General features: G+C 39.8%; 1 protein-coding gene across 5 annotated transcripts in view; it reads right to left on the bottom strand.

Moving 5' to 3' along the window:
* UBE3D (ubiquitin protein ligase E3D) overlaps nt 1-26,596 on the bottom strand; it is a 181,082-nt gene that overhangs the window by 35,360 nt on the left and 119,126 nt on the right. For 4 of the 5 annotated variants that reach the window (XM_075597941.1, XM_075597940.1, XM_075597939.1 and 1 more), the window contains one exon: nt 15,793-15,931. In XM_075597941.1, coding sequence (XP_075454056.1) covers nt 15,793-15,931 — 139 coding nt within the window. Of the gene's footprint in view, nt 1-15,792; nt 15,932-26,596 lie in introns of those variants that run through there. The other variant, XM_075597938.1, reaches the window with a different exon arrangement.

Here is a 26,596-nt window from a genome sequence, read left to right as displayed (position 1 = left end):
CATTTCATTTTTATAGTCTTTACTACTCATGCTATATCTAAATTCTGCTCAATAGAAATGGCTTTTCCCACATGCCCAGCTATATTTAGAAAATGTACCAATAGAAAGCATATGCAAAATTGATGTATCAGCAGCCTACAGAGATCTATTACTCACGCTTGTAATATTGAACACCAGGAGACATTGAAAAGTGTACTGGACCCATAATGTCACATAGTGATGGCAAAATAATTTGCTGTATAAAAATGAGGTCAAGAGAAAAAAAAAATTATTAGAAAAAGGTATTAACCCGTTCAGTTCTGGAGACAAATGATTGTGCATATCTGATATAACACAGACAAGCAGCACAAGGCGCACTATTATTGGGAGGGGGGGGGAAGGGGGTGAGTACAGAAATAGAATAATAATCATGAAATCTGAATTTGATAGAAAATATATGTAGGGCGCACACTGAAATATTGGCATTTTTGGCACTCCAGAAGCAACAAGAACACAACATTCAAGCTGTTACCATCATATAGATCTATATATATAAAGCATTTATCATCAATATTATTAATACAGATTACACTTGGTGACCTTCTCATATTCCTTAACAGTATAAGTTACAAGAAAATATCAAAAGTATTGGGAAGGGCTGGTGGACATCTTTGACCGAGTAAGTTGGACTGCACCTTTAATGCAGTGTATTAACATGCTCTTGTACCACATGCTCTTGTACCACTTCCAGAAAGCAGAAACAACAAATGTGAAGAGATGGAGCGAAGCTATTGAAAATGGTGTAGTCAGCAAAATCAAATGAAACTAGTTCTAGCTGCATGACTGATTATACACCTTGAGGCTGCATTAGATGGGCCATTACACAGAAACCTATAAACTGGTGATGTAAATATCATAGAAAAAAAAGAAAAAATATTCAGCACGACAGAACAATAACTGGAAAATAGGGCAAGTACATTTCTCTTGCATATGCCTGCTAACATGCTCTGCAAGAGGAGATCGGAGCACTTTATATTTGACGAGTACCGATACCAAATCTCCTGTTAATCAGGGCAGGCTTTAATCTATGCAATGCTTTGTACAGAAGTGTAATTTGTTGGCACACCATAACAAACATTAACACTTTGCATGAACCCTTGACCAACAACCCAATATAACATAAGGGTACCGTTTTCAAGAGGTTTGATGACTTCTAATGACTAGACTCATGTTCCCCATGGAAATTGTGATGGCAGATACAATTAGATATGTATAAAAAAAAAAGAAGTTGGACAACTTTTTAGAAAGGAAATACCAAATAAGTAAACATGGGAAGGATGTTGATCCAGGGAGAAATCTGATTGTCGATATGACAGGAAGGAATTTATTTTTCCCCTTTATTTGCCTTCCTCTGGATAAAAATACTGTAAATACAAATATAGGATACATTTAGCATTAGGTTGAACTTGATGGACATGTCTTTTTTTCAACCTCATCTACTACTGTATGTAACTGTTGAATTAAAACCGGCACGGTTGTGACAGTAGTAGCATATTGCTCATATAATGTATGCTTGAAGTGAAATTATTTTCACAAGGTGTTATCCCTACACCGGTCTGTTTCTATTTGTACAATATGATATTTGTATTTCAATCAAATGGCTGCTGTCAAAGCTGATCAACTACAGTGACATCATTGCTAGTGGACACAGAAAACATATGTGGTAGTAAGGTAAAAAAGGGTGGCACCTTCATTTTCAAAGGCATGTCTTAGGCCTAGTTGAGAAATGGTCATGTTTACTTCAGATGCTGTCTAAACATCCACTTCTTTTCTCAGCAATCAATTTAATTCACATAAGTCGTGACCAAAACATTTAAACTGCAGAGATACCAGCAGCACCTACGGAGGTGTGTATCTTGGGAATATATATATATTTATTATTTTTTTACATAGGTTTGAAGCAGGTCATCTCCGGAGCAGAACCCAATTAATTTCAGCTCCAGGGACCCTCTGCTTCCCAAGATACACACCTCTGTAGGTGCTGCTGGTATCTCTGCAGTTTAAATGTTTCGGTCACGACTTATGTGAATTAAATTGATTGCTGATAAAGTATGAGAGGCTGAGAATATATATATATATATACATATATATATATATAATCACCTCTGGCTGTTGTTAACCCTGTATTTCCTATGTATATAATGGCCCTTATGATAGGTTTTAAATCCAGTTTAATATATTAACATACTCCACAACCCCTTCTATTTGCTCAATCATTCCAAAAAAGATAATAACCCTATAAATTAACTGACAAGTCATGAGTTTCATCCCACCATGTTTCAGTAATGCCTATGATTTCATCATATAGCTCTCTTGTAGCAATTAATTCAAGCGCCCCCTATTTTATCAGTCAGGCTTCTTGCATTAGCAAGCATGCATTTAAGGATTTTTTTCCCAGTCTGTGCTACTATTATCTTATCTTCTCCAATTGGATTTAGTCTTTAGAAGTTTACTAATATTATTTGTATTTAATATGGGTGTCTCCCTGCTTGCCAAACTCCCACTTCCCTCCATGATCCTTTGCTATTTCCCCATTCATATCTATTCTGTTTAGTGCATTATCTGTTTCTTGTCCCTCCCTCCTCTTTCCTAGTTTAAAATCTCCTCCAACCTTTTTAACATCCTCGCCCCTAGCACAGAAGATCTCTCTTCATTGATTTGCATTACAGTACACATTAACCCCTTAGTAGCTCACGGGTCAACAAGTCATGGGTTTCCATGACTTGCTGACCAAAAATGGCTACACAGGTGTTAATATATAACATTAAACTACAGTACCCACCCTCCCTTGGCCACCTTAGTGGATAGTAAAGCATTGCCGTTGAGGACTTAGGTAGTCACAGCAATGGATTAAAAGGCTACAGTTTGATTATGCTCTTATTTTATTGTAATGTATATTTTGTAAAATATTTTTCTAATGCTTTCTATGGGAAATATCCCTATTAGCCACATTTGGCTAAAAAAGACTCTTGCCCGTTACTGTGGGGGAGGTGGGGGGTTGTTTTGCTGGCGAAAGGGGTGGTGGGGGTGGGAGATGGGCGCATTTGCCCCAGGGAGGGTGGTTAGGTCTCCCAGGGGGGTTTATTAACAATTTGCTGGGTTTTTTAATGTCTAATTTTTTAGTGGGGTGACTGATTTGCCTGAAATATCCGGGAAATTAATTGACTGTTCCGACGATCTCCACTAACAATTTGTATTTTAGGACGAGCTTTAGAGTTCTACTCTGTTCCTCGACTACACAATTCAAGACCTACAAATCTTCAGACAATATACACCAACACACATCCTTGCTCAGTTTGTCATGTTGATTTTGCGAAAGGCAGTCCCAAATGGCCTTCAGTAATATCCAACAGGAAAGCCCTGCCATGGAATGATAGTATTTAGAAGGATTAGTTAGCATTAGCTTTCATCATTTATAACCATGGGGAGGAAAGCAAATAAGGTTTCTGGGCAGGTGTACTGAAAGTGTCACAATCAATACTAATTTACATAGTAGCATGTCAATATTAAGGCCACAAATATATAACTATATATATATATATATATTTATATATATATATAAAAACAGTAATAATAATAATAATAATAACGGAGCAGAATTTATGCACAGCAGAAGTACAATATGAAATAAACACCACAGACATAAAATAACTAAACAATATAACACAATTACCAGTCTGAATTGATATACTGTATTAATACATTTAATAACAAGTTGTTGCTTAGTGACAGAAAAGATAAATAGATTTTGGCTTACACCATTTGGTGTGTCAGGTTCACAAAACGTACAACACAACCTGTTCCACCACAGCCAAAAGGCAATTTGAATTTAATTTCAATAAAATATTTAGATTACTATCGTTGATTAGAGCATTAACATGAAACCTGTCAACAAATATTAATTAAAATGGATAAAATGAACCAACTGGCCAGTAATGCCAGTGAATTCGTATCGAGTTTTCTAAAGACCTTGGCCCTGCAGAAATGACAGCCAGGATAAGCTGTATACATAGGGAACAATGAGTGTTACTGTAAGTTACAATTCCACACTTCCACTACCAGGAATGGGTGTCATTTTACAATCAACATTTCTTTCTTCAGCAGATCATCCAATACTTAATCACTTTAAATAACCAAAGTAAAAATTCGTCTATATATAAAATCACCACTGAAATAACTGAATACGGATAGCATCAATTTGGATCACAGTGTCTTTTAATCAATGACGTACAGTATGCGTCTCCTTTTTGACAGGGTGCATTTAACACCTGTAATGCTTACATTTATGTACTGACGTATTTTGTGTGTTCATAAAATAGAATTAGAATGAAATAAAACCCATTAAAGAACAATCATCTGCTTTGAAAAACACTTTCCGTTCAGTCACAATCTGTAATGGCGGCTCACTGGGAAAGGAACTAAAAGTGAACTTCAGTCACACGTGACGGTGTTTGCTCTCTCCCTGTAGGCAGAAAGATTGTATGCACAGGCAGCACGAGTACTGCATTACCTTTTATTAAATTGTTGAGTTGATGGTGAAGGTTTTCAAGCAAATCCTATTGCTACTGCAAAGAGAAATTGATATTGGTATCCTCATTTGCGTGCAGTGGCTTTGATACACAGTAGCAAGTGCAAAATTTGGGAACGGGTGGTTTTCCATTCAGTCATTAGAATTAGGGGATTTCAAACGACACAATATGCACAGTGTATAAAAAAGGAGCAAGATGAACCTGAAAGGGCATTTAACCTCCTGTTTCCAATATGACTAAAGACGTAAAATCATGAAGATGAGTTTTATAATAAGGCAGAAATGGTAATAACACTGCAAATCCAAATGTGGCATATTTGAAGGTGATCCACACCTTTCCCTGTTTTAATGAATAACTATGTACAGTGTGCCTGTGTGTACACATATACTCACACGCATACACAGACACAGAACATACTGAAGAGAAAGATAAATACTGTAGTTGTGATATTTCTCATGTCACTTGCAGCTGCATGAAATCTTGGTTCATAAAATAAATTAAACAAGTCATTCCTTGAAATTGAACTGAAATGACATTTCTTAAACGCATTAATGCAAGTGAACGAGAAGAGGTTATTCTTTGGAGGCGAAAAATGCAATTAAACCAATGAATTATTTTGCTCAATATCAATGGTACCAAACAAAGCATGACACTTCGTTTACCTGAACAAATGAAATCCTTTACATCACCTCTCTGCCAGTGTTTGTATGATTTCAAATCCTCTTTGATTTGTACTTGTTCTTACATTTGTGATGGACATCAACCAAATGAACACATTCACATCGCTGCACTGGCATTAGGGGTCAAATGTGAAAAACCTACATGTCTGCGGGCCTTCAACTTAAGAATGCTACTTTAGATGCAAGAATACAAAAACACATTTAAGTGGTACAGTCCCTCAAAAAAAATATATACTAATATAGACCAATTTATTTTTTCCTTCAATTCTCATTAACATCATTATTTCATTACACAGCCCTTAGAAAACAAGAGCCAAACATGTGGGATAAAAAACCGTACACATTTACAAACAGATATCTTCGGTGTTATAGCATAGAAATGAAAGGAAATCATCTAGCACAGTATAATTAAGTTTTGAAAAGGCAGCGTCACAGAATAGGTTCATTTTAAAATATATACAGCACACGACAAGCTGAATTAGAGTAATTAGCAAGAAGTATATTTTTAGCATCAACTATGAAAGTGTTTGCTGCAGTTTCGGTCCCATTTGTCTCAGTGAACGATATGGGAAGGATTATGAAGATGCCATTGCAATGCTGGTCCGTATAATTGCAGAATGCTAGTGCTTCCCTACTACAGTACTTGCAGACTTATTATTTGCCTCTCATTGAAATGATGGTGGGAATGGAATATCTTAAACGGTTAGGAGTAGAATCTTTTTTTTAATCATAATATGGAATATAAATAACTACAAAAAGAATTCAAAGAACACAGGATTGCACCTTTAAGACATATCGTATGTGTATCATGTACATTTTGAGCAAGACACAGAAATATATTCTGTACCCTTTGTCTTAAATACATCCTTGCCTTGACTGAGGTTTGCATTTAGAGACCATACACGAATATCTGACGCTTGCAAGGAATATTTAAAAGCAGCATGCATGGGGTTCATTCTGCTAAGAATAAAGATATATCAGTGGGAACATCTGTTCACTACATGGAACCCTCTTGTCTCTTCCATAGTTAACATTTGCCGCGTGTGTGTGTGTATATGTATGTATATACAGTATGTGTGTAATATATATATATATATATATATATATATATAAATAAATTAATTATATATATTAAAATATGCACAACAGTACAGACAGCTTCTGGACTTTAGCCTACCCCTTAACTTATGCAGCGGGTTGTCTGTGAATGACCTCGGTTTGTCTTGGACTCTGTCTGCTCTGATTAAACCCTGTTTTCATCATCTTCCTTCCGGAGCCCCTGTCATTCCCCAGTGTTCTCAGATCCAGTCCCTACATGCCAATACAAATGACTGCCAAATTAAGCACCTCTCAGATTGTGGAAGGACAAACTTTAAACAAAATCTGGTGGATCCGGCAACCTTCAACGTCTCCCATTTCTCCTCTCCTCATCAATAACCTGACCAACAGTGCAATGAAAATATAAACAGCAGCATAGTGCATGAATATGGGAAAAACTACTTGATAAAAGTCATGAAGATCATGAACTTAAACAAAACGTCACTTTGGAGGAAAATGTTGTACTGGCAAGGAAGGACTAACTTATGACCATACCGAAAAAATTGGGATTCATCAAAGCAATCCTGTATTTAGGGCGAGAAGAAAAAAAGCATGTCTTGGAAGAACTCGTATGCATACAAGTGTCCACTAACACAAGCAAGGTGAATCAATTCTCAAGACTTCTGTACTAACCAAACGTTCTATGCATAAGACGTTCTTGGCCTTCTTACATACCTTAAAGCGGTGGTAAGTATAATCACAAGTAATACTGTGTGACAGACAAGTCAAACCTGGCTGCACACGCAAGATAAAGGCTTTTTGTGGAAACAAATCCACAAGTGTTTTGCGGCAAAGCTGCATGAAGAAAAGCATGTGTGGTTACAATATGCCAAGCATGGCTAAAAAACAGCATAGTCACAGATTGCATGGAAAAACCTAATCTAACTGGTCAAAAGGTGGCACATCGAAAACCAATACACAGTAGCATACTGTAGCCGTCTGAATGATCATTTATGAAATCACACTGCTATATGAGGTAGTTAAACAAGCTGGTATCATGCAGAAACAGACCTATAAGTAATGGAATTTCCATGTGACGAGGCAAAAAGCAGTATGTCTGGTGGCAAGCACAAACAATTTAAGGTCAAAAGGTATAGCTCTGGTTAAAGGAAACGCTCAAGTGCAGCAACCAAACAGGTAACACATTTATAGGCATAGTGGTATGTACTGTGTACAATTAAGCCAAATATTTGCAACGAGATCGGCATGGCAACAAAACCCGCAGGATGGTAAGCATGACTACATGCTTAGCCTAAAGTGCATCCATCTATCCCTCATATTGGCAAAAAAACACAAACAGAACAGGTCACGGATTAATATGTGGCCACGAAAGCAATCTGATCAAATAAGGGCCTTGATGCCCCATAGTCCCACTGCATATGATCGGTGGGTCAAAGGCTATAGCAGCATGAAGTAGATATGTGTTCTAGAGACCCATGTGTTCCTAGCCAACACTTGCAAAAGCCAAGAGCAGAGTGGAAAGGCTTTTAATGCACCTCAGAGCCAAAAGATCTCACATCGGCAAAGCCCCTCAGCTTAGTGCAGTCGAAAACATTTACAGCACAACAGAGCCAAAAAGGCTAACAGCATAGAAAAAAACAACTCATAGCACTGCCAAAACATGAGAGCAACTCAAACGTAGTGTGTGGCGGTAAAAACGGACTATGGCAGAAACAAACAAACAAAAAAAAAACAAGTGATCAGATACTAGAGGCAGTCAAGTCAATGTGACCTCCTGATGTAGGATAGAAACAGAAAAATGGGGCTACCGATGAGGTCAGGGTTTTTCAGCACTCCCAAAAATATCAGGTCAGCAAATAAGAGGTGGGAAAAAGGGGGTGACTGTCTGTAGCAAACACAGATGACTATGCAATAAAGTATTTTACAGCTGGCTAAAACTAAAAGCCCATCAATACCTAGTATAAAATAACAGTCGATTATTTAATTAACATTGAAGAAGGAACCACTCCTGATCATTTCCAGTAGGAACACTTTGTGTATTGATAAAATTATCCATATAACAGATGTTCTCTCAGAATAATGAGCTGTGCCCCTAGTGAGCACTCAACACTCAGGCTAATCCCCACAGGCTTTCTTAGTTTAATTACATTAGTCCAGTGAAAAGGCAGGTCGAAGCCTTTTTAACATACATTTCCTCTCCTTTCTCCAAAGAAGGGGCAATATAACAATATATATTAAAATCTGGAGATTTCAGATGATCAATTTTCAAAAACAAAAATGTAAATAAAGGTATTCTGTAAACAAAATGTATTTAGATTTTTCTTTGTGTTTTCACATTAAGTTTAATAAACTTTTTGCTTTCTCCATCTCTCAATCTCCAAAATACATAGTTTCACCAACATATCATCCATACTATCAAAATACTGTACCTACCTGGCATACAGTTTACCATTATTCATTTACTCTTAGAACATTGGAGTGGTTATTCATTCTGTCCGACAGTCATACATGAACACGATTACTCCGAGGCATCCATCCAAATAATCCACGGATTCGTACACAAACTTATCCAGTCCCATTAACTTTCCTAGGCCAAAGCATCAATTCATCCATTAAGTACGCATGTACTCTGCAAAACAAACTCGTGTTTATTCTAGTCAAGGATCCGGTTTCTCAATTTCCCTTAAAGCTGACTGACTCCATCCTCTATGTACAACAGCAAATGCCACACAAGGGAATGCAAATCCACAATCAGCAGTCTGCACTCTCCTACGTAAAAATACATCCATTCACTAAAATGCTTGAAACGCCATGAATAAAAAACAGGATGGCAATAGTATGGGTATACTGTATACACTACAACTCTAACTTGTTTTGTGACAAGATATGGTCGCTTTGTCAAAGGGAATCACAAGGGTATGTATTCTTCTGCTATTATAAGATAATGTGAATTACAACAATCTTTTTTTTTTTTTTTTACAAAAATATACACTGAAATTCGTACAGAAAAAAAAAGAGCAAGAGCCAAAAAAACAGACAGAACATTTGTACAGGCATACCCCGGTTTAAGGACACTCACTTTAAGTACACTCGCGAGTAAGTACATATCGCTCAATAGGCAAACGGCAGCTCACGCATGCGCCTGTCAGCACGTCCTGAACAGCAATACCGGCTCCCTACCTGTACCGAAGCTGTGCGCAAGCGGGGAGACTATAAAGCCTGTTACAAATGCGTTATTTACATCAGTTATGCACGTATATGACGATTGCAGTACAGTACATGCATCGATAAGTGGGAAAAAGGGAGTGCTTCACTTTAAGTACATTTTCGCTTTACATACATGCTCCGGTCCCATTGCGTACGTTAATGCGGGGTATGCCTGTATATCAAACTACCAAACTGAATAATTGACCTCAAGTATATAGGATTTGATAAAACGATACAAATATACTGAACCGAAATATGCCAACAACAAATGAAACTACTTTGTAGGGATGTACTGTATATACATGCCACTAGGTGCAAACACAGCACATACTGTATGCATCATGGACATGTCACACATAATTGCTGTGTGTAATAACTTGGTATCCTCCAGATAATGAGGCTTCACCATTAAAAGAACTGAATGTATTCATACGCTCGTGAATGGCAATACTGTACTGTATGTAAGAAGGCTAAACAATGAAACTGCAGTAAGCAATAAGTCTTTAGGGGAAGAAAATCCCGTTGGAGGACGACACATTCATTGTAGCAAAATGGAATCTAAACATACACCTGAATTAGAACAAAATCCAAAACAGAAATGAAAACAGTAGAGAGAGAGAAAGTCGCACTAATAATGTTAAAAAAACATATATATTATTTGGAAACAAAGAGCTCTGAAGAAAGACAGGGAGCAATTTTTATTATGTGAATTATATTAGGTGGGAAAAAAACAAATGTTTAAACATTTTGTCAACACAGGAATTTTTTAGACCACTGAGATAACAGAAGCACACGTAGGAACTATTAAGAAGACTTGACGTCACAGATTATTAACAATAGCATTTGTTTCATGTTTTCCCGGGATTCAGACAGTGCACTCTCTGATAGCAGCATATTTTATGAAACATTAATTTCCACTGGGTCCATAGAGGATTTCAATGACCCATGTGCCATTATATTATATTTTGGGGAAGACATTTTTAACTTCATCTTCCACTGGGAGTCCCGCTGATGTAAATTGCTGCCGGCAAAGGGGAAGGAATCAGATTCCCAAAAGCATGATTGGAGGCATCTGTCTAGATTAAATGAAATGGCAGCAACAATTCACACTGTTTAAAGCCTGAAAAATAAAGCGTGTGTTGGGAAGACTACATGGATTCCTTCACATTCTTGAAGAACACACTTTAAATCATATTACACATTTAAAAACACTACATACAGATGGCGTCACTGAACAACATACAATAAAAGTGTGCATCAATGTAGCAAGTACATTTACACAAATATTTTGAACAAAAGCTGTAGAAACGCGAAGAAAAAGAAATCCTTATTAATTCAAAACACAGTATTATTTTTAAAAAATATGAGGACTTTCACAAGGTGCTCCTGGAGTAAAATATTTCATTAGCTAAAGTAAGGTTAAAATAAATATATAGTTAAAATATTGATATACTGTATGATAATAGGAGTCACAATCCCAAGTGCACAATTTACCCTTGTGAAATGCATTGCTAATTCCCTTGAACAAGGATGTCAAATTCATTTCATATGAGGGGCCTGATGAGATTTCATAGATTTAATACGAGCCATACATTTTCAAAAACAGCATATAAAACATAGTAGTGCGGCTGTATGTAAGATGTCAGCATTAAACTCACTCTAACCCCCTCTTTCTCCCGCACTCTCCCCATCTCTCTCACTTCCCCGCTTCTCACTCTTAATAACCCCCTGTACACTCTCTTAATATTCCCCCATAGCAGGTACTTCATATCCCCCATAAGACACTTCATATCCCCCCATAACAGACACTCTTAATATCGACCCCCTCATCACACTTAATAACCACCTCCATATCACAATTAATACCCCTCCACATTCTTAATAGCCCCCCCACACTTGTAATATTCCCCCTCAAACGTAATATGTATGTATACCTTCATTTATATAGCGCATAGTGTACTCAGCGCTTTGCAAAGACAATATAGCACAGGGATTTATAATGGAATAAATGCAACAAAGTCAGACAATAGGAAAGAAAATCCCTGACCCAGAGACCTTAGAATCTAAGTGGTATGCTGAGAAAGTTACAGAGACAGCAGGTGAGGGAATAAGTGTGGTAGATGGCAGTGCTTGGCAGGAGTCAATGTGGGACAAAAGACACGAGTCCAGGCTATTGGGATGCTTCACTTAAGAGGTGGGTTGTCAGGTTTGTCTTGAAGGTGGGGAGAGAAGGTGCTTGGTGTATACAGAGTGTGAGGGAGTTCAACAGATACAGTGCAGTGAGGGAAAAGGTTTAAGGTGAGAGAGAGAGCTGTAGAGGTGAAAGGGGTAGAAAGGGACAGAGCGCAGGACACGAGCAGGAGCATAGTGAGAGATCAAAGCTGATGTGTACGCAGGAGCAGATGAGCGGAGAGCCTTCAAGATAAAGGAGAACTTTGTAGGTGATCGGAAATTTGATGGGAAGCCAGGAGAAGGATTTAAGGAGCGAGGTGAGCAGATACTGTTTTGGGAGAATGTGAAATTATTCTAGCAGCCGAATTTTGGAGGCCTGTTAGCAGTATGTTACAATAATCCAGAAGGGAGATGAAAAGGTCATAAATGATAGTTTTAGCAGTTGATTGACAGAGGAAAAGGTGCATCTTGGGAATATTACAGAGGAAGAAGCGTGAAATTTTGGCTATGCCATGAATGTGAATGCAAAGGGAAGAATCAAATGTCACTCCTAGGCAACGAGCTATGGCGACAGGATAGATGGTAGTACCGTTTACTGTGATGGAAAAGGGTTGTATTAGGCCAGACTAAGGGGGGAAATATGAGGAGCAGATTTAGACATATTAAGTTTAAGGTGGCGGAGTGCCATCGACGAGGATATAGCCAGGAGGCAATCCGAGACTTGGGACTGGACGACGTCACAGAATAGCGCTGCCACCTTGCAGCATTTGGTATAATTGAGCCCTGAGAAGTGAAGGAAGTATGGGAAGCAGGAGGTGGTCATAAAATACAGAGACAAGACGGTGTGGATTGGATGGAAGAGACAGCAAAGGCCCCTTCTCCACACCAGCTCTCCCCTTATGTCCCGGTATCTGGTCTGAAGGGGCCGGACAGAAGGGTCCGGTGGGCCGCATGTTTGACAGCCCTGCCCTAGAAGAAAGCGGTTAATACATGCCTTGCTTTAGACTGTCTGACTCCTACAAACATGGCCATTCAGCTATTCACAATAGTAGATCCTTACATAAAAACAAGTAACGCAAGACGACCTTGTGAAGTACAGTATTTTGATTATCATGTATGTTGTATAGGGTTCTTTTTTTAAATGTCTTCTGATTTTTTAATTGTGGGTTATTAGCAACACACGTGGAGGTGGGCTCCAAAATGTGAACTCCTCTTCCTTAATGTTACTTTTATGTCTGAAGCACTTATTCTCATGACCTGTTATTTATAGTATTTGTTATTTAATATGATTACCCCGTGTATTACTACTGTGAAGCGCTATGTACATTAATGGCGCTATATAAATAAAGACATACAATACAATGTGCAAATGTATAAAAACGTTGTTAAAGAACCTTCTTTACAAACGGTATATAGAACAATTGTGAAAAGTTATTCCTGAGATTTGTCCAACCAATGGACTGTCATAAAACTAAAATTAACAGGAATCTAAAAGGCTGCTGCAAAGCAACAGCAGTGAAATAAGTTACAGCATTTGTAGATTAGATAGGAGCCATGTTTTCATGCACACAGACTGCATAGCTCTCTCAGGGACCTGAATTGTCTACAATTCCAAACACAAACATTTTAACGAGCATCATCAAGATCATAGTATAACTATTTGATGAATTAATATAACTAAACATAGGGCGATTTAAAAAATAAATAAAATAAAAATGTTGTTGAGGAATATATTATTTGTCTCTGACATATTCTGTGTTATCACTGCCATTGAACCCTATAGAAAATCTGAGATATTCTGCGTTCTGAGAAGGTGCAATATCCCTGGCTTCATCTGAACCTATGATTTTATTCATGTCATTTTTGGGAATGTTATTGGTTATGATTTTTCATGTAGCTGACAAATCCCTATGGAGCAAAAGAGTGGGAAGTACAGTATGGTGTTTCTGTGCTTCTATTTTTACCATCCTGCTGACTCTGCACTCTATTCATTGAAACATTAGTAAAGGAAGAACATTATTTAGATGCTAATTCTGTGTATGCGCATTTAAGCGGACTGAGCGGGCTGTCGCTGCACCTAGATTTCTGCTTTAGTTGCAGGCAGTCTGTCTATATCTCGTCACCCTGCTTATAACCGTTTCTTGTTTCAGTGGCATCCTTAAATAATTTTCCTAATTGACATTGTAGTTAATATCAGGACTGTCTAACGTGTTTACTGTTTTTATTCATTTCTTAGAAAAGTGCCTTGTAATGTTTCAAATTATGATTGTATTTCAATCACAACGTAAAAAACTTTGCGGAAAATTAAGGGACTTCTGGCTTGGAAAATGATAAAGTTAATAACGTGTCTACAATTCTGCATTAGCTTTGGATGTAACATTTCACGTTCCTAAAACGCTTGAAAGATCTTTCGCAATTCTGCAAAATCATAAGCGTTTTTCTTTTACTTAACACATGACTCCAAGAACCAAACCATAACCCCCGTGACCTTATCAGTCAATAGCCAACATTAAAAAAAAAAAAGGAAACCTGACATTTCAGTAATAACAGCAGCAATCAGATGGGAATGTTCTAATATTCTGCAGCTAAACAGTGCCATAGATCATCAGAAGAATCCAATACCTGCACAGTGTACCGTGCACCGGCAAGCAAGGCACAAAGAGATGAGGTTAACAAAATGTAACACAGATTATATGTCAGTTTAAAGTATTTCTTACACTAAATGATTTTGTGCTGTAAGCAGAAAAGCACCAATGTGTCAGGGCACATCTTGAGCAGAGCTGTAACAGCTCGGTGATAATGTACAAGATTTCTGAAATGCATGCATGTGCAATTCTAACCTCCCAGCAAAGGAATAGAAAGAACCATCGCTGGAGCCATTTGGTCCTAGAAGGGGCCTGCCGTGCAATGCATTTGGCATGCAAAGGGTTAACTCTGCACTTCAACATGCGGGGTGGAATTTTTAGCATCTTCCCCTGTGAAGATACTTAAGCTGCTTTGTAGACCATTTGGGGGCCTTTAGACGTAGTTTCAACGTTATAGGGTCTGGCACCCCAGTGGCCCCATGCCTTAGGAGCTACGTCGTAATCTTACTGCTCGCATTTGTAGGGGAGAGTGCACGACTCACATATCTGGGACTATATTTTCGCTTACAGTCTCAGACATGACTAACGGTATCAATATACTGTAGATTTACCTACTCTATTCCACTCTGCGGTCAGTTCTGTCACCAGACTGGCGAGTGCAGGCTATTGGGGGATCTTTATCCTAGCCTACTCTCCATCTCTGGCTTACATTACTCTGTGTTTTGTTTATTACCACCCCTAGTGCTCCCATACATCTGTTTCTCGAAGCTGAGCGGTTATCTCTCCCCGGTCTAAGTCACAATATATGTGTGACACCATATATTGAGTCAGCCAGGGTCCAAGAAGGGGCCGATAGTTACAGAGCGTATCCGACGTTATGCAGAACAGGGACTGGTCCATTAAAAGAAGTCAACCAAGTATCTGCACCTCCCCAGTGTGTTAAGAGCAGGCGCCTAGGGATGCAACTTGTTAAGAGTACAGACAGGCGAGTGCAACAGATGCCATCCGTGCTAATGTGTTCTCTGTATGTATGAGAAGAGCCCTAGTAACTGGGGGCCCAAATAAAGAGTATTATTTGTACTATAAAACTCAGTAGGAGCCAGGCAGGGAGGGTTAGGCCTGGTCCCCGCTGGATACTGCAGCGCCCGCTGTGGCGGACGCTGCAGGGACGAGAGCCCTCCCCTCAAAGGCGCCAGGCCCGCTGCGAGGGGGGGCCCGCAGCGCTGTGGCGAGAGTTGCTACTGCTCTCAATAGAATTGAGAGCAGGACTCGCGACGGAGCGCCAAGCCACGCCCCCCCGGCGGTTCAGCCAATGAGGGCGAACCTGCCGGGTGACCTCATGGCCGCGCCCCCGTCACTCCCCCGCCATGCCCCCCCGGTCTCTCTTCCTCCAGCTCACTGCAGACCGGGGAATCGGTTGCATGCGCCGCCAGTCTCGCGTGCACGGAGGTTCTGGGGCCTCAGCCTTACACAGGTATGTTTCCTATATGTTTTAAGTAGAAAAAATAAATAAACAATTACCTGAAAAGAATTCATGCAGCGCAGAGAGGATGGCAGGGATGCATTGCTCAGGGATAGCAGCAGCACCAGTTCCAAGCAAGTGTTGGATGGTATTGTTATCGAGTGAACTCCAGTGTCAGTCTCCCACTTATCCACAAGCCTAGAAGTGAAACATATATCATTAGATGCAGAATATTTTAATGTGGTTCATTGTTTTTATTTAGGGCAACAGGACACTTAAAATGAAAATGTTTCATGTAATGCACGTACAGATGAAGCAGACGTTGTTAAAAACGTTGTATTGCGCCAAAACGTGTTAATATATCGCGCGGTAAGAAAAGTACGTACACATTACTATTTGTTTGAATGGAGCTGCATTCAACGTTGCAGCAAATATCGTAACATGGTTGACACAATGTGTATGCCATCTCTGTAGCTTTGAAACTGATGACTTAGGGCCGTGTCTATAGTACAGGAGACGCGCGAGGGACGTCGCTCGCGTCGAAAACGAACACTAGGACGCCAATGTGCTTGTGTAGAGTACACAGGGGCGACAACCAAGTTTAAATTTGCGGCGTGACGGCTGGGTCACGTGAGCGATTCGCCCCCAATGAGGGTGAACCAGCTCTGTAACTTCACGGTCGCACCCCCGACACGCCTCCCCGTCGCCTCTGCCTGCAGGACAGAAATCTCTCCTGCTTGAGGCGAGCGTGACGCCGCTCCAACGCTTCCACTATGGTCGAGGCCTTAGGCTGCATCCATACTCCCTGCGAAGGCGCGCTGTGCGAACAAAAGGCCCTACTTCTATGAGGCAAGCCATAGAGCACGCAGCCGATGAAGCGTAACCGAGATTCTCGGGCAAACGATTTTGATTGTGTGACTGCTGGGTCACGTGCGCGGTTCAGTCAATGAGCGCGAAACTCTCACGTAATGTCACGGCCACGCCTCAAAGACCAGAGTGCTTGGCTGACAGGCGCACGCGAAGGCCATGCGATCGGTCACACACACGCGTCTACTATATCCACGGCTTAGGGATTCAGGGTTTTAATGCTTTTAGATAAGTCTCACTAAAACCAGTTTGAGATATTGGATCCTAAACAACATAGGGGCTTATTATATACCAACCGTATTGGCCAAACGGACCATTGTAGGCCCCAAAAAACTATCAGGCCAATATTGAATAAGCCCTATAGTTTTGCAGAAAGTTAAAAAAAACAAAAACCTGTGGAATCAATTACATTAAATTTGGCATGAGAAAGGATTATGTGCCTGCATTATTAACCGGGAAACGGATGTTACAGATTCATAAATCCCTAATAATCAGAATTGAGAGTCATAATTCAGAACCCCCAAATATTTCTGTTTGTATCACTAACTACATCCCAGGATTATAGCAAGGGCCCCGGAAATGTATTTTGGATGCCATTGTTCATATACTGTAACGAGGCAGCAGAAAAACCAAAAACACACCTATTACTCAAAGAACAATTCCCATCTTAGAAAATGTCCAACATATGGAGGGTAAGTCTTTTATGACGGTGATCTTCGTATGATAATTAACTTTAAAAATAATATCCCATATTTACTATGTTAGAAGACACCAGAGAACACGTTACAGCCCTCTCCATTTCAATGCCCCGGAAGCTGTCATACGAAAAAGTATCACCTAGTAACTAGCATAGTGTGTCTTTCAAATTGTTTCTGCTCGTTATATGTCCAGTACACATTAACCTGTAATATCTGAATGTATGAGCTGGAAACAAAACCATTGCCTTGATGTTTTCTGATATTAAGACTGCTAAATAAAGCATACCCTGTATTTTGCAACGAGGGGATCGGAAATCTATGAAATGGAGTGTGAGAAGCTTTAAGAGGAGAATAGAAAGACCCAGACTGGCAAAATGGGACATACTGTATGAACGCAGATAAAGAAAGCGCACTAAGAGTGATAAAATACGAGATGTGATTAAAATGAATGTGGACGAGAAGGGTGATGCTGGAAAAGCAGTGAACAGGCGAAAGAGAAAGGAAGAAGATGTAAAGGTAAAATCAACAACACTGGGAACAACTGAAAAGGTGATTAAATACTGTACCTTAGGTGAATAATTGTGGAGATAGTGGCTACAAATGATACACTTACTGTAATGGTTTTCAAAATAAAATGAACACTATTACTGAAGTCAGTCACAGCTTTATGCATAATAAGCAAACGTCTTTGCAATCAAATTGATTCAAGATCTTGACACCCAAGAAATGCTGTTGGTTGATCAGCTTCTTGTACAGTCACCGAACAACCTCAAATTGAAGCTGGGAATTGGGTTTGTGATTTGCCAAGCTGTAACACACCAGGTTGTGTTTGACAAAACCTTTACATAAATAAATTATAATGACATTTCTTCAGAGCCACCTATTGATTTGCAGGGGGAAAAAAAAAAAGAAAAAGAAACTGATGCTGCTCCACAAGCTAAAAATAAAAAAACCTTGTCTTTTCTAAGCCCTGTACAACACTCGCACTAATGAAACATTCAGCAGTCTTTGGAAGAAAGATCACAACAAAAACCTCAAATCTCATCACATACTGTAATATGTGTTCTTTGGAAGACTTGGCACCTAGCAACAGCTGGGGGAAGTGAAGCAGCTCTATGGAACAGCAGAGTTTATAGATTCCCCTGCAGGCACGGGCATACATGACTTCGCTGGTTGTATGCACATGACCACATGGGTGCTCCAAAATGGCAGATTTCTTTACTACATGTAAATGGAAGGATGTCGTTTCTATGACTGTCACTGATTCTCCCCGGGGGGTTCCCAGGGAATCCCTCTCTTTGTTCAAAGTTAGAAAAATAGAAAAGGGAAGTTTTCTAAGGTCATGTCCTCTTCATCTGAAGAGACCGTGTCTCTCATATTCTTCCTCATACTCCCCTTGAAGGAAAAATAGAAGAATAGAATCTCAGCTAAGAAACAGTCCATATTTTGTTTGAGAGACCTTATGAAAGGGCTGAAAGATGCATTGACCCCTTTTGGGGTTTTCGAAAGGGAATAGCAAATCTCACCTCGACTCTTGACCAGGACTTCTTTGAGTACAGCAGGTCACAGCAACATGTATTATAAGCTTTGATGAAGAGCCAAAGCTGGCCCTTCTAAATCTGCTCCATAGGATGTTGGCTGTGAGTTGCAAGAGGTGACTCAGAATGTAGCTTCTAGTGAGAGTGGTCCAGATAAGCCAGATCTAATCAGACTTGCAGTGAAACCCCTGGCAAATTTAAAATCATACAGTTGTTCGTTAGACAGATCTGAGGTGTATGGCTTTGCAAATCTTGCATTTAAGGCTCTTTTAGTTAGAGATTATGAAATGGTCCTCAGAACTCAAGCCACCCGAGTCCCAACCTTTGACCCCGCTTTAGTCTCAATGCTGGGAAAATAGTCATTTAAGTAGCATCAGAAGCTTTGCCATGTGCTTTTCTTGCACGATTTTTTTGTTTTTATTTTAATAAATGCAGCAGTTCCTTGCCTTTACGGCAAATAAATTATCTAAGCTGCAGATTGATCCGTTCTCCCGTGATTGATCACTGAAAATCCCGCTTCCGAGGGCATGCAATATTGACTGTCAATACAAAAGAGGAAGTGCTGTAGCTTCCTAAATAGTTTCATAGCAACCCAAGGAGGCTTCATACAATACACATTATAAAAAAGGGCATGTGTGGTGCTGTCTAAGATGGACATATGAAGCTCCAGCATCCAGCAAGAGCTGTCATTGTAATAATTGTATGGGGTCAAACGGACACTGACAATATACAGGCATTGTAAGTTAAAAGGCTTTGCAAGAGCTGCTGCTCATGGAACCTGCAGTGGAGCCGCCAGCATGGGGTTCTATGGTAGATGGCAGCAGAAAGTGACAGCTGGAAAGTCAATGGAGGTGGTCAGTTTATTGGAAAAACCTGGGATGAGTAAGAGAACAGCAGGAAGGAGACTAAGTACAGTATATAAATAAACGATTGATGATGAGGAAGGAAAAGGCCAACCCACTACATCTATTAAGGGTGTACAGGAGAGGGACAGAGAGCCCAGTGCACAGAGGCCGATTTATACAGACAAGGATGGAAGCTGGAAGACTGTCACTAAATAAAGAAAAGAGAACAGTCACAGTGAGAAAATTTTACTAAGATGGGAGCAATAATTATAAGTTAAGTTTAAACTGTACTGTATTTAATAGCAGCTTACTTATTAAAATAAAAATATAATTTTGTTTTGCTTTGTTAATATTGAAAATCTAACTTTGATTAAAAAGTAAAATGAAATGAATGTTACAGGGGTACAGAACCGGCCACCTGATTGGATTAAACCAGAGTTAAAGGTCTCGGAATGGGACCCAAACATCACAAAAAGAACGAGGCTCAGAATTTATCAAGAAAAAGAAGCCCCGCCTACCAACGGTCTTTCATACACGAGGTGGCAGTATTCAGACTAGTTGGGGATAGGTTAATTCAACTTCTAATAAATATTACACTTCTCTTGGATCCATGGTCAGTACTAGTGTTGTAAAGAGTTCTCTTTTGTTTTTTTATACACAAAAAACGGTTTCTGGGTACCCTGGGACCATTCAAAATATTGCCGTGCCGGGTACCTGGCCGGGTAGCATAGACTTACCTGCAGCCGGCAGCGGAGGGTGAGGAAGACCGCTACTGAGGAGGACCGCGGCGACATTGGGAGAGCAGCGGCAGACATCCTGATGGCGGTGGCAGCAGAAGACATCATTATTGAGCCGGTGGGAGCAGCGGAACAAATCACAGCTGGTGCTGGTGGGAGCCCGGGAACCATGTGACCAGCGCAGGAGCATTACTATTGAACGGCCATCTCCTTCCTGGCTGTCCAATAGTAACGCTCCTGCTCCAAGAGGAGGCCCGAGGGAGCAGAGAGCAAAACGCGGAAATTACACAGTGCCGGTTCCAGCCAGGTCCGAGTAATTTCCGGGTAGCTGAAAAGTCGGGTAATTACTCGGTACATCACTAGTCAGCACTGCTATGTAAGCCAGTAGATGACATAAGTAGAAATGAAAATAAGCTTACAGAGCATATATATTCGGTCACCAGATGCTCAATAGCAGCGGTGTTGAAGAAACCTACTGTGCCTTCCAATGACCAAGTTAAATCCAGAATTTGCAGAGTATTTGTAGTGGAAAAAAACTTACTAGTATACAGAATGATCAATTCTGTACATTTTGGAATACTTAAGAACCATGAAGGAAATATATTAATGATCCAAGATTCACTAGAGAACTATTCCAAATATGAATAAATGTTTAACTGAAGTGGGAGATGTTGACAAATTATAAATGGAGGCCTGTGGTATGTGGATGTAGAAATGTTCCAGCTCTAGACTTTACCAACAAGATTTATGGTTACATATACATTCTGATCATCTGTGTTTTTATTATTGTAACCTTGTGATTATACTATTTACATCCTTTTTTTTCTGTACCCTCACCACTGATACATTTTGTAAGAATGCAATAAAATCAAAGTTTAAAAAATAAAATTGAATGAAAAAAAAGTTTTTGAAAGTGTAGCAGGCAAAGTATTATCTAAATCTGCACAGCTAATTATTTTAAAAAAAATAGGATTTTAAATAAAATGTTGCGTTAAAATTGCAGATGCTGCTGCCCCCTTTAAGACAAGGAGGGCAGTGTTTGCCTCACCTCTCTCAATCAGTTTTAATATCCCCTAAAATGGCACTGGTCTGAGCTATAAGTAGGGCCTTCCGAATCATTGGTTAAACATTTAATTATTTCTCAAATATACATCAAGAAAGCCATGGGATTATCTGACCTTGTTTCTAAGAATTACCTTACTTTGAAAACTCTGACTTATTTGGTTTAACATTTTTGCAATCTGCTGGACATGTAGATATAAGGCTCATAGGTCAGATGCCGATACTGGGGTTGCGCGATATACCGGTAACATAGCAATATCGTGATAACATCTTTCAGTATGCCGATGTGGGAGATGAGTTATCGCGAGGATACCATGGTGCCGGAGTGAGAGTCTGTGTGTGTGTGAGGGGGTCTGCCTGTGCTGTTAGAGATCTCAGCTGCAGACTCAGCAGCTCTCACTCCCTCCTTTCGGCTGCTGCGCTTCTCACTACAAGGAAGGAGGAGGGAGGAGCGTTTGGCAGTTCTGTGCCTGTGAGACAGCACATGGAGGCAAAGAAGCAAGAGAGCAGGCATGTAACATTAGGTCATCACAAGCCCTCCTTTCTAGCTCTTAACCCCTTCCTCCCTGCAGGATGTCTTAACCCTTCCTCCCTGCGGGACTTAACCCCTTCCTCCCCCTCTCCCCATGGATCCTTAACCCCCCTTTCTTTCCTCCACCCCCCATGACCCTTAACTCCATCATCCCTGAGACTCCTTCCCCCTTCTTCCTGCCCAGTGAGACTCCTACTCCCCCCTTCTTCCTGCCCTGAGACTTACTCCCCCCATGGACTCAACTGCCCCCTGAAATTCCTTACCTTTCTCTTCAACTCCTTCATCCCTCACCTCTTAACCGCTTTCTCCACTGACCTTGTATTAATCCTTTCACTATCAAAAGGAGGCAGCAGGGAAACTTGATTCAAATTCCTCTGGTAACAAAAGGGTTAATTCCTTCATTTACAAACCCTTTACACGTCTGCGATTCACATTTTCTCACTTTCAGCGCTTCCAATCCCCTCATTCACCCACCCGTCATTCCATCACTCAACCCTACATACTTCCTCCATATAAAAATACATTTAATCTATAAAATATATCAAACATATTTTATGTATTGTTTTACATTTTATAAATTAAATGTATTTTTAAATGGGAGTATCTTAGTGTGAGAGTGATGGGATGAGGGGTGGGGGAAAGAGGGGGGTGGAAGCAGTTATAGGAGCAGTGTAAGTGAGAAAAGGTGAAGTGAAGACATGGAAAGGATTTGGAAATGAAGGGACCTTTGTTCTAGTAAATCTAAAGAAAACTTATTTCTTTTGAACACTTCATTTAGATTTATTATAACATTCTCGGGGCTTTAAAAAAAAAATTACTACTTAACGCGATAAATTTGTTGATACGAATACCATGGATTTTTTTGGGTATCACCCAATACTAGCAGAATGACCAACAATTAACACCAAAAGCCATTTCGCAAAGACGGCTGGTCTTCAGATTCTCAGAACCGTCCCGACACCAGTCAAAGCACAGCCTGTCTCAAACAGAACGTAAAGTGCTCCAGCCATGGAGGCAAACTTCTACAAGCAAACACAGGGTTACTTCTGGTAAACCGTCCTCTTCCACAAGAACCATCCTTTTCTTGGTCAAAGAGATTAAATAAATGGACAGAGATCACATTAGACAACTGAACTAGTTATAGAAAGTGCCCTTGCTCAAGGGAGCATAGAATAAACGGATTTGTCCAAGAAAGGCTAAATCAGTCATTGATTTCCCATCCATCTCTCAATATAAAACCTCTCAAATCAGTTTGTAAAACCAAAGCGGTTTAGAATTCAAGGTCTTCAAGACATTCCCACTATTGTACATCAGGGGTCTTTTGCAGCAAAAAATAGACCTAAGAGAGACGTTTAATTCTGTACCTATGTATCCACCTCACTGAACGTTACTCAGGGTCAGGTGGAGGGTTCCGATTTTCTAAAGGACTGTCATTGTGTTTGGCCTTTCAAAAACCCTTAAACATTTTCATGGGTAAAGCAGTCTGTAGTGAATGAATGGATTTGAAACCAAACAAAAGTCTATGGCATCATAAGGTTAAAGAAAATAAAATGGCAGTGGGCCGGACATATCACAAGCTGCGAGCAAATGACCACCGGCATTCAGCCACAGAGGGATTCTCCACCATAGTTGATCTGCCGCCAGAACCTCCACCGCCGGACGCTTCAAAGAGAAGGTACGTTTTAGCAGTTAGGGTATGGACTTAGTTTAAGAGGCGTGGGTAAGGGTTAACTTCTTGGGGTTTTAGCGGTTAGGGTAGGGGGTTTAGGTTAAGGGCTTAGGTTAGAGAGTTTTAGGGCAAGGGCTCAGGTACTTATGCTAGCCGTGAAGCGTATGGTGGTGACAGCTGCCGGCGACTGGGTAAGTTGCGCCGAAGTACTGGCGGTCATTCGGTCATGGTGAAACGGCGGTGACCAAATGTCCTAGACCGTATCACCAAACGAAATTATCATCGTTGGATAAATGTCGACTAGATTGCAAGAGAGATTTAAAAAAACTAAATGACGACCAAAAGGAAGATGGGAGGATGAAATCAAAAAATTTGTTGGAGCAACAAAGAGAAGAACCGTTTGCAACTGTAGTACCAGGAAGATCCTTGGGGAGGTCTTCATCCTGCAGTGAATCTACATGGGATGATGGATGGATTGATAGATATATATATACACACACACACACACACACACACACACACACACACACGTGTGTATATATCTATCTGTATGTCTGTATATGTACAGTATGTGCATCCATATCTGTGTTCTTTTCTCCGTAAGTTCCATGTTGTTTGTGAAACTAAAGTCCGATCAGAAACGACCACGCATATATATATATATATATATATATATATATATATATATATATATATATATATATCAGCCCAAAAATTGTGCATTTCTCTTAATTATAATTAAGTACACATTGGTATTTGCCTTTGCCTTGAAAACCCCATTTTACATCTCACTTGCTTTGCAACCATTACCAGCTTCAAAATGCAGAACCAGTGACCAAGTTTAAACGGATTCCAACGAAACAGCTGTTTTTGAAAGGTTTACTAATTTAGTATCTTCCGTGATCCAGGCTTCGCAATATAAACTGCGCAATGCAGCAGATAAAAGCTCTTGGGAAATCAAGTAATAAAATGGAAATTAAAAGTGACCCACCCAATGGTGCTCATTTGCATGTCACTAACCAGAATCCTTGTTTGCAGCGGAACTACTGCCCAATGTGACAAATTGGTAAATGGAGCAGATTTTGTTGACCAGTGGAAGACCTGGACAAGTACTATACACACATTCTATCTTTTCCCTAATATACTGCTGCGCTCGCTATATTTTTTCAGATTCTACATTTAGTATGGGAAACAACAGATGGATATGCAAATCATTTGTACTCCAAACGTATTACACATTAGGTTAGGTGAAATGTTAATGTATTGATCTTGTCAAAATGTATGGCTTTTGTGTTTTCAGCAATTCAATTACCATTGCACACCACTCAAGATCATTTATCATGTGCAAGAAAATTAAACAAGTGACGACTGGCTAGATTCCTACAGTATGTCACGGATACACTTCCATACTACTGATTTTAGACTAATTTGCTTTTGATCGTGTCAAAATGATTACATAATTATGGTGACTAAGAATGCAAACCAATGACTGAGCAGAAGATAAATGGTATACATTTTGTTAAAGAAAGGTTGCATCTCTGTCAATGCCAGGCAATTAATGATTCTAACACAGCTACATTCTTGATTTTTTTTATTTGTTTTCTACTCTGTGCTTCCTTGATTGATTAATTTCTTGCACACTTGATGGCCTTATAGATTTCTGCATATTTCTAACACAGTTTCCAGTACGAACGTGAAATACAGACTACATCTGAATACTTGTAATATCCTTCAGGGTGCGAGACAGCAGCCTATCAAGGGAGGAAGTGTTGGACAGGCCACATCTCAGAAGTAACTCATTCGCATCATGCGTTCTCGATTTATATTATTATTGGATGTCTGTGTACAGTATGTGTTTATATGGGTGGGAGTACCTCAATTGCAACTGTAACCATGTACAGTTATGATAATAAAAATAACTATTTCATATAATGCTTTTCTCCCAGTAGGACTCAAAGCGCTTCACAATTACAATATAGTGACCAGGGTCTCCGCAGAGAACTGGGGACTCCGGAATGTCGTCTATGTGCTCCAAGGCCACCCTACGCGTTTGCCTGCTCTGCCTTGCTTCGTTAGGGGTAACAGTACTAAAGCACAAGTCCATTGGGGCTCCTTATAAAGCCCAATTAACTCCTACACTGCTGATGTAAATTGCATGTATTACTTGTATAGATGTATAGTGGCCATAAAAAGGACTACAACAAATACTTAAAATAGGTGTAACATCATAAAAAAAAACAACAATTACAGTAGAACACTTATATCATATAACGGAAAAACCTAAAATGATTTTAAAAGATATGTCAAGAAATACTCCAGTGTTGCCAATCAGCAACAAGGAGGTCCTTCTCCTTTAGTATGTACACTGCAAATGCAACTTTAAAGGTGGAGGAAAGTGGCCCTCGGGGGGTGGGGGGGGCTTGTTCTAAGGATTAGCTGCCCCAGCAGCCAAGCCTTATCAAGTAGATGCAGCCACGAAGATGTTCAACCCAACTCAAACAGCCTTTTGGTAAACACAAGATCACAGACGTAGTGTATACGTCTTGCAGATACAATGTTGGAGTTCCATTATGTTACGTTTACACCTATGTACGACAAAGATAACCCAGGTGTGAATTTCTCTTGATCAACCTAGTCACTGACAGGGTGTATAATTTTATCAAAAACAGATGATAATAGACTGAAAATATGAATCAATACTGAAGGAAATCCACCACATCATAATCTTGAGTTGTTCCTCAACAGGCCCAATCTTTAATTGTCCCGGTAGCAGGGCTCCATCTTGCATTCTGAGGCGTAACACACATGGAAATGGTTAGGGTCAGGAGATTTTTCATACACACAAATATTACCCTCTCAAACACGAGAAACACTGCCAACATTGAAAGAGTATGCTTGAAGATATGAAGACTAGA

The sequence above is a fragment of the Ascaphus truei genome, chromosome 4 (assembly GCF_040206685.1).
Source record: "Ascaphus truei isolate aAscTru1 chromosome 4, aAscTru1.hap1, whole genome shotgun sequence".
In the NCBI taxonomy this organism is placed as follows: domain Eukaryota; kingdom Metazoa; phylum Chordata; class Amphibia; order Anura; family Ascaphidae; genus Ascaphus; species Ascaphus truei.
Note: the sequence above shows the minus strand (reverse complement) of the source record. Positions and strands in the feature narration are given on the sequence as shown.